The sequence below is a fragment of the Cygnus atratus genome, chromosome 4 (assembly GCF_013377495.2).
Source record: "Cygnus atratus isolate AKBS03 ecotype Queensland, Australia chromosome 4, CAtr_DNAZoo_HiC_assembly, whole genome shotgun sequence".
NCBI lineage: Eukaryota > Metazoa > Chordata > Aves > Anseriformes > Anatidae > Cygnus > Cygnus atratus.
The window spans coordinates 15757783-15770876 of NC_066365.1; the positions used below are offsets into that span (position 1 = coordinate 15757783).

The window sequence follows — 13094 nt, forward strand, 5'->3', positions numbered from 1 at the left end:
CTCCCAGCTGCAGTGATTCTGTTGCAGGCTCAAGATTAGCTTACATTCAAAGCACAATACAACTGCAGCATAAAAAGCATGGGGGAATTTTTAAATAAAGTGTTTGCAAAGGAAAAAAAGCCTCTCTCTCCTACCTACAGCATCGTCATTCTAGCTGTTTCTCCAGTGCACGCAGCTGTAAGATCTAAGGGATGTGACACTGTGTTCTAGTTTGGGGACTGAGAGGCTACTCAGGAGCTCTGTGGCATCTGGCTGGGTAGCTTGTTACATGCAGTGCCTAGACGAAGGGGAAGTGCATTAAACTGGACTTGTTGGCAGCTTCGAGGCTTTACTGACAGAGCTGAAAAGGAGCCAACACCATGCACAAGTTATTATAAAGTCAGACTGAATTTATTACTCTCCAGAAATTAAAAAAAAAAAAAGGAAGACATCATCTACCCATCTTGTTGTTAGTTGAGGGACAGAAAAGCTTCTTAGAATTCACATATGTAAACAGTCCAAAGGAAAGACAGACACTGGAAAAGTCAAATTCCTGCAGATTGCCCCAGAAAACTACCAGTATTGTGAAGACCGACATAGTTACAGCAACATACATATCTGTAATGATTTAGATTAGCTCTTTACATAATGCTGTTACTTGTTTTGACAAAACCATGGAAGCAGGCTAAGCTTTCCACAAACCAAGTCACAAGTAGAACAACGCCCTCACCACTGTATTTTCTAAGACAATAATATTGTAAAAAAAAAAAAAAAAAGGAAAAATGTACAATAGTACATATAGTTTTATAGTAAACCAGTATCTGAACAGATTCAGTTTTCCTTCTTTTATTAAAGCATATACAGCTTTATAAAATATAAACCTTCCAAAGGTCAAGTTCAAAAGCTTACAAGAGGCTTTGCTAATTCTAAAGATAACAGACAACATACCATTACTCCTAGAAGATACACATTTCATTTTACCTCACCAGTTTTAGCCTTGGAAGGTGAACCATGAACTTGAATAATATGTTCCGTGCGAGCCCAGCAGCAAGTGACCTGTCAACTGAAGACTCCTCCTCTGATGGGAATGCTCTCGTTCAGCCCATGTTCTATTAGTTTGATATCCTCCAAGTCATCCTTTATAATGCTAATTAAGTGACTAAGGCCTTCCTGCTGCTGCTTCAGATGCTGCAGGTATTTACAAAAAACAACATGAGTGTACTTTAACTTCACAGATTTTAAGTAACATTTCTCAAAGCAGTCATGGCTGGTGGCCTTGGCAAATTGAAAAGTCTAGTATAATTTCTTTGTAAGAAGAAAAAATATCATTTTCTGCACTAATACCTTAATTGCATAGCATATCTGTATATAAACTTGAGGCACCGTCACTGAGAACTGTAAAAAGGACTATCCTCAAACAAAAGCCATATAAAATTCTCAATACATCTCCCAAACTAGTGCCCAGCAGGCTTAAATGACCAAGTTGTGAGTATCCCAGCGGTCTACTGGGTAGTACTTACTTGCTTGATTTCCCTTAAGAGGTCTGCATCTATGTAATAGCGCTCTTCAGCCCTCACTGCTCCAAAGTGGTTTTGCATCCTGATTTGGGACATAAGCTCATTCAGTCTGCCCTGGGAAGAGAGAGAAGAGAGAGGCTTAAATTAAACAACTCATTTACATCTGTTGGAGCTCCAGCACACATCACTCCGAATCACCAAGGCAGGAAGCATTACTGATTATGCTAGTTTTGGCTTTTTTTTTTTTTTTTTTCTTGTGGAAGGCATGCAAGGAGCAAGCAACACTAATACTTTTAACTCAAAAATACTTAGACCTATCAGACATGCAGCAGAAAACACGATGCTGCAACCTAGTAACACTGCTGGACTTCTCTTCTGAAAGCTTTCCACAAGAAATACATACGCGTGCTTTGGAAAATTTACATTGTTTTGTGTGGAGAAAAAATGGGCCAAGTTCTATTAACTACTCACCTTGAACTGTGTAGGTGCGTTAAGTTCACACTGAATAGTATCTAATTGTACACGAAGCTGCTCCTCATCTGCTTGAATGGCATAACCACTTTTCCTTTGGATCTCCTGCTTTATTAACACCTGCAAAAGAAGCCTTTGAGGTTCATTAGAGAAGACTTCGCTCCTCTCTTTCTCCACCAGCCCAGTAACATCTCTTTTTGCCTTTGCTCTGGCAACTCTTTCATAAGATTTGTTCTGTCATTCACTCTGCTGCTCTGAGTCTCCAGGGCAGTCCCACAGCTTCTGGGTAAGTGAGAAAGTCTCCAAAGCAGAGACACATGTGTTTGAAGCTTTCCCTGACAGCCCTGCATGTTAATTTAATGAATACCTTTAGATGAAGTCAGAATTTCATTTTCAACACTGGCCGTGCACACAACTGCAGAGGTTATACTGGGGATCCCATCCCCTTTCAGTTTGCTTTCTGGCACCAGCCTGTGCATCAGAATGAGTTACTTTGAACATCCGTATTACCTGTAATGTTCTGTGAGAAAGCGCCATCAGTTTCCTTTTGTACTGTGCAATTTTTGCCATAGTGGTTGTCTGGTTTTTCTGTAGCTCACTGATATCTTCTGATATTATCTGCAGATGACATGAATAAGTTGGAAGTCATAAAAGTATCTGATAACAAAGCACATTTGTCCTCATTTGAAACCACGAGTTTCAAAGGAGTACTCAGTCCAGCAACCTAAGGTCCTTGCAAGAGATGCTTTCAAAAAGCTTTTTGCTGGACCTTTACAGTTTTGGTCGCTGTCTGTTTTTATATGCAAGTGGGACTTCCAGAAGGAATAACGTGTGCCCAAATTAGAGTCCATGTCAATGCAACTTAATACAGCTGTTTGATTTAGCCTATAACAATATACTAAACTTGAGCCTAAAAAAAACAAAAACAAAACACTAGTCAGATTTTGGGCCAAAAGGTATTAATTAATATATTAAGGAATGAGAGGAAAAAAAAAGAGTCACAGCCCCATGCACACGGCTCCACCACCAGTTTTCAGCACACAGAAGAGAGGCTCATTTAATAGCACCTCCTTCATCAGCAGCAAGCAGTCACAATAAAGATGAGAAACCTTACATCTAATCGAGTTTGATGCTGTTTGGTCATCTGATCTTGGACCTTCAATCTTCTCAACAGTTCTTTGAAACCCACCATTGGTACAGGAATAAGCCTACAAGAATAGAAATATTTCTTACAAAACGTTTTTTTTGTACGAGACATGTAGTATTGATTAATAATTACAAATATAATCTAATGGTGATATAAGTGATCTTGGCTTTTGATAAATTAAGATATGTTTTGGTAAGTTCTAGAATCCTCTCTATTCCTAATAACCTTTTCCTTTTTCAGAGGGAAATCAGCCTAAGCTGTCTGTAACCAATGGAAGGTACAAGAGTACAATTTCAGCTTCAGGGATAAAGAGGAAAAAAACCCCAACACTTAATGATTGCAAAAAAAAAGTCAAAAAAGTCACAATAGCTAGGCCATAAAATAGAGACCACTGCAATTCCAAGTAACACAAGTTAGGCTCTTCATCCTGACTTCTCTTAAGCACTTAAATGGGTAAAGGGATTAGGGAGGTATGTCTAGTTAGCCTTATTGCTTTATATTATATCAGCACTGGACAAAGTTATTCTCTACTCAGTTTCTTACCCATTACCTGAAGGTTACTACTCAATATTCTGCTTTTCTCCCCTCCTTCCAAGTGTTTTTGTAACAGTAGGACAAACTATTACACTTACTTATCAGGATCTGGATTATCAACTTTGGCTTGTTCCCATATAATAGGATCAACACCTTAAAAAGAAAAAAAAATGTATGGACAAATCTGAATAGATAATACATCTTGCAGCTGCAGCAGGAAAAACACCAGGAAATAAACAAACCACATGAACTGTGCTTAATGACTTTTGTATAAATATAAGGTTAATTAAATAAGGGTAGTTCTTAAAATCTCAGTCCTGGGCTGTGACAGAAAGCCCAGTCCAGAAGGCAGTCGTGACTTGTATTGGTTTGAAATGGCAGGGAAGGAACAACCAACAGATTATCAAATCAGACAATCCATGCTTAAAGAAGAAAAATTCCTTATTGTTTCCACTGTATGCTACACTTTGGGCATCGTTCCCCTTCAAGTTGCTTATTGTATGCAACAAATAAAATAAAATCAGTAATTAAGCGATCTAAGGACCCAACCAGTTGCCAAGGTGATCCCAGTAGGAATTATCATGTCTCCTAGAAAAACGCGTCTGAGGATTTCATCTGTTTACAGAGCAGTTGTGTATTTTGCCATAAACCGCTTCATCATGTAAACACGTTAAAAGCAATCTAATTGTACTAGTAATTCAACATCACGATTATTACATTCTCCAAACCTCACTGCAAATCACATCAGCGTATAAAACGCACATCTAGGAAAAATGCACATGCTGGGGGAAAAAAAAAAAGCAATACATATAAGGAGGTCTTTCTGACCGGAGACAGACATGTCTGGCACAGACAGCAAACACGGCACGAACAGCAAACTAGAACAAAGCTGTTTACTTGCTACCTGTGGCCATGTAATGTATGGATACAGGCTAACAGATCCTCCCCCCAAAAAACTAGGAAGCAGATAAAGGATGTGATTATTCTGATATGTAGCTTTTTTTTCTCCATCAGACAAATCAAAGCGATTGATGATGGCCAAATCACACAGTCCACTGCTGTGAATAAATTACTGATACTTACTGATAAATCAAGTTTTTGCACAACTATCTTAATAGATTATGTTGTGCTTCAGCGGGCAAACTGGCTCTAATTAAAAACACGTCGTCACAGCAGAATGCCTTGGAACCACCTGCAGTTTTAAACATTTTTTTTCCAGTGGACCAACACCTGCATTTTTCCTAGAGAACCTAAAAACCACCCAGCAGAGCCCCAGTCATGCCTCCGCACAGCCCCAGACCACGTACCAGCAGGAGGATTCTGAAGGAGCTGTTTGACTTGGGCCGGGGAAAGCTCCGTTCTGGCCATGGAGAGACTGACTCCCAGCTGCTGCAGGGACGATTTTATGTTGGCTTGTTCAAAGTGGGCATACAGGGTCGTTGCTGGAACTCTCCTCGAGGTGCCGTTGGGTGAACGCTCAACAACGTAAATGATCACTTCTGTCCTGAACGAGACAAACATGTACTGTGAGACAAAGCAGCAGTGTGCAGAGACTAACACACTGAAGAACAAATCTAAATCGAAGTTACTGCTTCTCCCAGCTGACTTACTTTAGTTGAGATATAAAGTACCAGTAAATCTAAATCTAGGGTTTAACACAGCACAAAGAGAAACACTGTAAATAGCCTACAAAAGCACAGTTCCCCCTGGTTTTAACAACCATACTAGGTACTGATACTAGTACTGCATTAGGAATAACCTAAAAGCTTCGGTCTTTTAAAAAACATTAATAAACTGCAGTAAAGTAACAAGTAGAAATGTCAGTGTCATCTCCAATTTTTGCTGCTGAGCAGGGTCTGGAGAAGCCTGTTTCCCAAACTGAGCTGAGGTCTTCAGCTGTGCACTCCAGCAAAAACAATAACATATACAGGAAAGATACTGGTCTTAATGCCTTAAGAAAAAGCAAGAAGAAACTAGAGACATTCAACTCAGGATGAACAGATCTACAATCAAGTCGAGTGGAAGATGCATCCACCACCATTTAGTGAGCAGACTAGGTGCCAACCCCTTTTATAACATGCAATCCTGAAGAAAAAAGCAAAGTTGTGTCAAGTTCACATACTGGTCATCTGGCATCGTTTTAACACCTTCTATGTTGACAGTGAGGGTCTGGTTTCCTCCCAGAATTTTGTGCAGCGATTCTACGAGCTGCTGCTGCTGGCTTCGAATATCTATTTCTTTTCTATTAAAGACCAAGACAACAAGGCCATCTTCGTCTTTGTTGTTGGGCATTAAACTGTAACCCACGGCCTGCAGAAGAACAAACAAAAAAACAGGGATACATTACTCAGCAAAAAGCATATCTATGTGGCATGAAGAGGGGGACTAAACCAAGATACACCCCTCAACTTTTGAGCTGGTTCAAAATATCTCACAACATATTTAGAGATGCAGAAACATAAAATCAATCCCACTTTAAAAACTACACTCACAGGGCCACCAGTAGAGCAGCTTTTGAAACAATTCAGAATTTTCACAAAAAAAGTTCTTAAAAGTCCATTCCCCATCTTCAAACAATCAGAACTATGGATGAACAGATGGCAACTTTGCCGAATATTTGCGGTATTTCAGAGCTGCTATCAATCAAAATATTTTACAAACTTAAAACTTTTTCTAAGTTGCAAAAGGAACCGTGGAACCAGAATCCGATACAGAAAGATTGCTAGAGACTTACAGAAGGGTTTTACAATATTAAATTTCCAAGTATCTCAATAAAAAAACAGTTACTGACATAACCTAATTGAAAGATATGCCAACCACAAATCTTTCTGGATTTCTTCGTATTTCTAATCCTGTATATCTAGACAGTTTGCCCGACAGTACAAGACAAAACAAAGACATGAAATATTTTTACTAGCTAAGACATGTATCAAGTAAGGTTCACACAATTTGGGACAGCCAATTTTCCTCACATTAAGCGTGATGCTTGTACAACTGCTTATAAAACTTAACGTTGTCTTTATCCTTGCTGTGATAAAGCTGTAGTAAGGTTAGATGTTTTCATCCAGCATCATGATCCAGTCTAGGAACACTTTCTGCTATCTGTGCTAAGCAGTAGTGTATTTCCTGTATTAAAAAACAAACAAACAAACAAACAAAAAGAAACAACCCACAGCCACCAAACCTCTGTTGGCTCCAAAATTAACTCTTGTATGAAAGATTTAAGCTGATTACTCATTATAAGCAAAAGCAGAATGAGCAGTTTTCACCTCATCTTGCCCACATGAAAGGAAAAGTAGGGAGGTACCACCATGCCCAGCCTGACCTGAATCCACCAGTCTAAAGCTCAGCAAGAAAGTCAGCAGGTGTGAGATTTGCAGAGGATGAAGATGTACGTGTTCTTTGTTAACATGGTAAGCAAGAGCTGGTACTGCTGACAATGCCATACAGAGAATGGAGCCAGCTTTAGCACTTGCAAGGATAAAGGCAGAAGAAATCTTTGAAAGTCAATATATTTCAGATGGCCAGCTTCATAAAGAGATTTTCTAAAGTATGCGAAACAATGAAGAAAGACTGTGAAGTTCCTATTCCACATACTGAAAGCTTCTCTCAGGTGTGAAGGATTATTTCATATAGTTTCTGTACACTGATCTCAATGCTCTTAAAGAAGAGGCAAATCGCACGATCAGAAAATGTTTCACGATCCACATATATGCACCCATTAACTAGTACCTCAGCAATACACAGATTTCTAGTATCTATACATCTTCAAACCTTCTATTAATATTTATCAGAATTGTTTGCATTACCTGGAAAAAAAAAGTTTCAGGTTTGATTTTGTTACTATTAAGAGTAATTTAACATTCACGAGACATTTAAGACACACAACCAGCAAGGAGAGTAGCTGCCTCAGAACTGTGTGTGTGTGTGTGTGTGCAGGTAACGAATTCATACCTTAAATCTGCAAAATGGGTTTTCCTGGGTGAACTCCACTGGAGCAATGTTATTGTTGAAGTACCCTTTGCCTGTTCCCCAGAAGGCCTGCAGCTGGTTCCATTTTGCCAAAATGGCATCCCTCTCATCTCCTAAGAGCGTCGGCGCCGAGAGGGCACTGGCTGTATTGATGAGCTGGTTCGATTGGGCAGGTGTCTGAGTAGGCTGGCTGAACAAGCCGCTTCCTAGTGCTGTATCAGATGAAGTAAAACAAATTAACTCCTTTACCAACAAACAGACTTATGCTAACACATACCATCTGCACATCGTTAGTATCTCTTCTTTACTCATTTTAGAAGCAAAATAAATGCAAAGAATAAATAAATGTCAGGTAACACTTTTTGAAAGTGTCTCTTTACATCCAATCTTTATCAGCAAAAGAAGTCCCTGAAGGCTGAGTTGAAAGAAAAGAATTACTCTTTTTTGCTTAAATGAGACATCTATATTCACTCACAACATGATCTGGTACCTCGATATCCTAATGTCAACCTTGGTTATTATAAATTAAGTGGACTCGGAGCCCGCAGTTGTTCATGATCCAACTTACGGTTAAACTAAATTGAACGCCGTTTCCCTCCCATTTCTAACAAGGCTATGGCTGCCAACATCAATTCTGTAACTGCTAAACCAAAGCGACAAATACCGTCACTGGTAACTCAAGGGTAAAGTTCAGAAACTTGCTTGAGCTCTTATTTAAGAAAAAGGCAAGGGCTGCAAATGTAGGCGTTCCAAAAACCAAATTTCTGACATGTCTCCATCCAGCCAAAGACTGTAACAGGCTCCTTCTGTGATGTACTTCAGTCCCATCACTCAAGCACCAGTGTCAGTCTTACCCTGTCCTCAGCAGCCGAAGCATAAGCCAAGAGAAAGCCATACTTACTGGTCTGTTGCTGCTGGGTACCGAAGCCTCCAAAGCCTAACCCAGTTCCCAACCCAGTACCCAAGCCAGTTCCGGTTCCCGTGCCAAAACTAGTACCAAATCCAAAGCCTTTGTTCTGGGTAGCACCAAAGAGTCCTGGGAAAACAAGCAAAGAATTATTGAGAGTAATAGGAGAAAAGTACCTGTGAACTGCAAAACATTGTGAAGGGCTGATGGTATGCTTCACTCTAAAGTAAATGCTTTGTGATTTGTGCTCTCTTACCGCCTGTGCCTGTATTGGTGGGAGCAGAAAAACTAAACGCTGGCGCCGCAGTGGTCGTGGTTGTCCCAAATCCTCCAAACGCACCTAACAAACAAAGTTTGCAAATAAGGCAGGCTGCATGTTATGAGAGGCAGCTGTGCATAATGTGACAATGAACTGCACGCTTCAAGGGGTGTTATGAGATGTTGACAGATGCATGTGTTATGTTACAAGCACGTGGTTGACACTGACCATGGGTACCGAGTCCACTGTCCAAGGAAATGGGGGAGAAAACATGAAACAGAAAGCCAATACATTTATGGTGCGTCAGGAAGGCAAATAAAAAAGCAACAGGTAACAAATGCTCTGTTCCTTCACCAGGACGTGCTTTCCTTGGTGACAGACACAACTTGCAGTAGTATTTCTTACACTGACTGGAAGCATTCCTAAGAATTAATGTTGTTGCTACATGTTTAAAAAGTGATCTGATGTTTTATGAGCTTGGTCGACGTTTCTAAAGTCTTAAAAGCAAAACCAGAAATGAATCAACTCAAGCCTGAGGCTAGGGGGCACAAATGCTATGCCTACACGTGAGTACTGTCACAGCAATTCTTTCTTTCTACACGGTCTTTTCCCCAAGGCTAGTTTCCCCATTTGACAGCCTCCCCATCCGACTTCTTTTTGAGGTTCAACCATTATCCAGAGGAAAACAGATGCAAAAGCCATCCGCCTCACACAGATTTTCAGGAAAACCAGGTGCTGGCTAGCAGATGGAAATCCAAGTGAGAGCGTGAGCTCCACCATGCCAGATAAAGCTCCCCCCAGATATCTTCCCATTTGTCCTTATGGCAGAGGTGTGCCAGAAGCCACTGCACCACCTCTTTTGGATCCTGACGCACCATCTGATTCAAGGTGCAGCCTGTGGACATCTGATCTGACTAGCCCTGGAATACCAAATCTCTGTGTCTGGGGCAGCTTTTGTGTGTTCAAATGGAGAAAGAAAGCCTAGGATATAGGATGTGTCAAAAAGATGCTGCCACTGCTCATCCATGTTATCACCAAAAAAAAAAAACCACCCACAAATTGTCTCTGTAAACCTACGGCACTTACTGTCTTGTATACATGTGAAATAAAAAGCTTAAACGAAAGCTGTCATGCAACCACATTTTATTTCCATTCAGCAAACATCTTAATGCAACTGGATGTAGAGATGTTCCCAGTAACATTCTAGTTTCAGTCCTACCAGTGAGTGAGCAACCCTAGCAGGAGTACCATCAGATGGCACAGTTTTTAGGTAGATTGGTATTTACAGCAATTTAACATCTTTTCTTAAAAAAGAGATCTGAAAGTGCAAACTACTAAACAAATTACGTATTAGAGTTCAAATTCAGCTACAGAAATACAGTCCAATAGCATTCATACAAAAAAAAAAATAAAAGATCCCTTGAGCGCACAAACCAGGTAAGATTACTCTAACACAGGGAGCAATGATGCTGTGGAATGAATGTAATTCCTATACGAGCAGCGGCAATGAGACCCCATGTGCTAATTCTATGAGAAAAAGCATGAGGTATCCGTGTAGTACACTTTTTTTTTTTTTAATGAAATGGAGAATACCTTGAAATTTATCATCTGATCACTCAGAATTGATGGATCTACATGGGGCCAGGAAGGGTATTCTTAACCAGCACCCAGCGCACACATCACACCAGATCCCTCGCAGAGAATTGTTTGAGGACAGCCTGGGGTGCGTGCCATATCAAGGTACAAAACGGCGTTTTGGAAAAAGAGGTAACAGCGAGGGCTGTTCGTCTTTTTGTGCTGATCGTATAAAATTTGTTTCTCCACAGAAACTACTGAGGTGCAGTGCATTCATGATAACCAACGGAAGGCCAATGAGACAGGGAAGATGAAAAACATGACTGCAGTAGTCCAAGAATCTCATGTCAGGAAACGTGGCGTTAGGACCAACTCTGCGATTGCTCGTGGTTGCCTGGGTTAAACGGAGAACTAACATTTCTGTTCTGCTAGGTAATTGAGGCTCGATTTTAGACTGGGTAAGACTGGCAGGGTACCACGATCCAGTGGTCCAGAGACTGAGCATTTGGTACATGGTTATTTTTCCTCAACAGCTAGTTCTGAATAATTTAACAGGCAATAAAAACCCCTACAAGTCTATGGCTCTCCATCCTGTACCACCTCCAGAGCTTTTATCTCCAGTCTTCACTGGATATGAAGTAAGATTAGTACTAAATACGGATTCTCAGGAATGTAATTCTTGGACCCCTGCTATTAACATTGATTACAGAACAAGTATTTATGCATTATCTACCTGCACTTGCCAGACTGTTACCAAAATTGAATGGTGGAGTTGAGGTAGTGGAAACACCGAAATTCCCAATATTAAAATTCACTGCAGGATTAGCAGTTAATCCGAAACCCCCAAAATTAAACCCACTGGCAGTGGAGTTTGTAGTTTCAAGCCCACCAAATCCTGGCAAGCGTGAAGCAGAAAAAGAGCAAGGTACCATTAGTTCTAAGTAAAAGGTAGGTTCAGGAAGTAAAAGCTGAAATATTTTTCCATCCCCAGAGACAAGACAGGCATAGTTAGAACAAGAGAAAGATATTAACTGTCATTAAGCATTGTTTACCGAACACAAACAGAACAGTTGAAAGCATTCTGTTTAACCCACTCTATCACTACTGCAATGGGATTACTTTTCAGCTATTCTGCATAGCAAGCACCTTACACTTTTCCCCACTTACTGAAGACCTATATGCAAAAATAACCAAGCAATTTGAGATTCCCATTATGAGCAATTTTACCCAAAACTGCTAGATAGAGCTGCATCTGTGCAAGCGTGGCTGAGGAGCACCACGCACTGCTACTGATCTCTCCACTGCAGTAGCAAGCCCAACAATAAGTACTGCGGGTTTTTTCACCTTGTATTTGCAAACATGCTCTACGCTCGCTGGTGTCTTTCCTGATGAAGGTTTTTAGTGTTAGGAAAAAGAGGATGGTAGAGCGGCTCTGATCGCCTAGGAGCTGGGATCCCCAGCTAGCAGTGCTCGGGGGGCATGCCAGGCCTGAGCCCAAGCAGCGTGAGGCGATTTTTCCCCTCAAGATAAAACCTCAAGGTGTGCTTATGAAACAGCACGAGGCGATTTTTCCCGTTAAGATGTTCTTACGAAACACGAGGTCCGTTCCTGCAGCCCGGCGGGCGCCCAAACCCGTGCTGACCGCCGGGAAGAAGCCCAGACCCTGCCAGCCTGCAGGAACAGGACCCACTAAGCACGTTTCATTCCCCCACAGGCCGGCAGCGAGGCGGGGAGGCCATGGATAATTTTTTTCCCCTCAGGATTTTTAACCCGGGGCCGCTCCGAGGGCGGCTCCTGGCGGCCCCTCAGCGGCCGCCTCACGGAGGGGCGCGATCGTTGGCGGCCGTTGGCGGGCTGCGCGTGTGGGGGGTAGGTTAGCGAGGGCCGGGAAGGGAGAAGGGAGATGGGAAAGAAGCGGCCGGCCGCCTTCCCTCACTCACCCGTGGGGTTGGCGGCCCCGGTGCCCGCCGCCGCCCCGAAGTTGAAAGCCATGAGGGGAAGAGGCGTGTGGGTCCTGCCGGGGAGAACAGGCAGTGCTTCCGGCACCACCACCACCCCCCGCAGGCTTTCCGGGTGGTACCGCCCGGCGGAGCCCCGCCCGCTCTGCCCGCGCGCGGGCTGTACCACTTTGGGGGGCGGGGGGAAAGGGCGGGGTGGGGGAGAAACTCTTCTCTGAGGCTGAAGGAAATCTCGTAGGGGTCGGGCTTTTCCTGCAGGGAGCTAAAATCCTCCGGACTTTCCCTAAATAGCATGCTCTTTCCAGCCATTGGCCAGGGAAGGAGGGGAATACCACAAAAACGTGGAGGTGACTAACTCCAGCAACATGGCTGGCATCCGGTGCGTGGCAAGAGCGACTTCTGAGTGAAAACAGAGCAAAGAAAGTTCCCAAAGTGTTTTCACTGGGTGCTTCTTTCCAGTCTGGTCACCCAAATAACAACATTTGAGGCAGGGGAGCAGAGAAGAGGGGACAGTTTCTGTTTGCGATGTGAAATTGCTCCAGAAATGACCGTCTCCAGAAAGTGGCAATGAGTCCCTCCTTCCCTGGTGCGTGCTTGCAGTCCACGAGGCAACAGGCAGGCAAATGTCCTACTGGCGTCCCGTTCCTTGGCCAAGGCTTAGGATACTGATTTGTTAAACTCAGGCCTTCAGCTGAGGCGAAGTCTGCCTCAGTGGAGCAGGCAAAGCTGCAACTGCAGTGCTGTGAGCACCATGGGCTGCAGTGAGTGCTTTTAG

The 13094-nt window shown here is 42.4% G+C and overlaps 1 protein-coding gene across 1 annotated transcript; it reads right to left on the reverse strand.

The window, feature by feature from the left end:
* Nucleotides 1–368: 368 nt before the first annotated feature.
* NUP54 (nucleoporin 54) lies at nt 369–12452 on the reverse strand. The gene is made up of 12 exons (XM_035543824.2): nt 12302–12452; nt 8784–8867; nt 8522–8656; nt 7603–7832; nt 5771–5958; nt 4956–5152; nt 3747–3801; nt 3082–3175; nt 2478–2585; nt 1968–2087; nt 1500–1610; nt 369–1167 (listed from the first exon to the last, which is right to left on the reverse strand). The coding sequence occupies exons 1-12, from the start codon at nt 12351–12353 to the stop codon at nt 1039–1041; spliced, it is 1503 nt and encodes a 500-aa protein (XP_035399717.1). The 5' UTR covers nt 12354–12452; the 3' UTR covers nt 369–1038.
* Nucleotides 12453–13094: the final 642 nt, after the last annotated feature.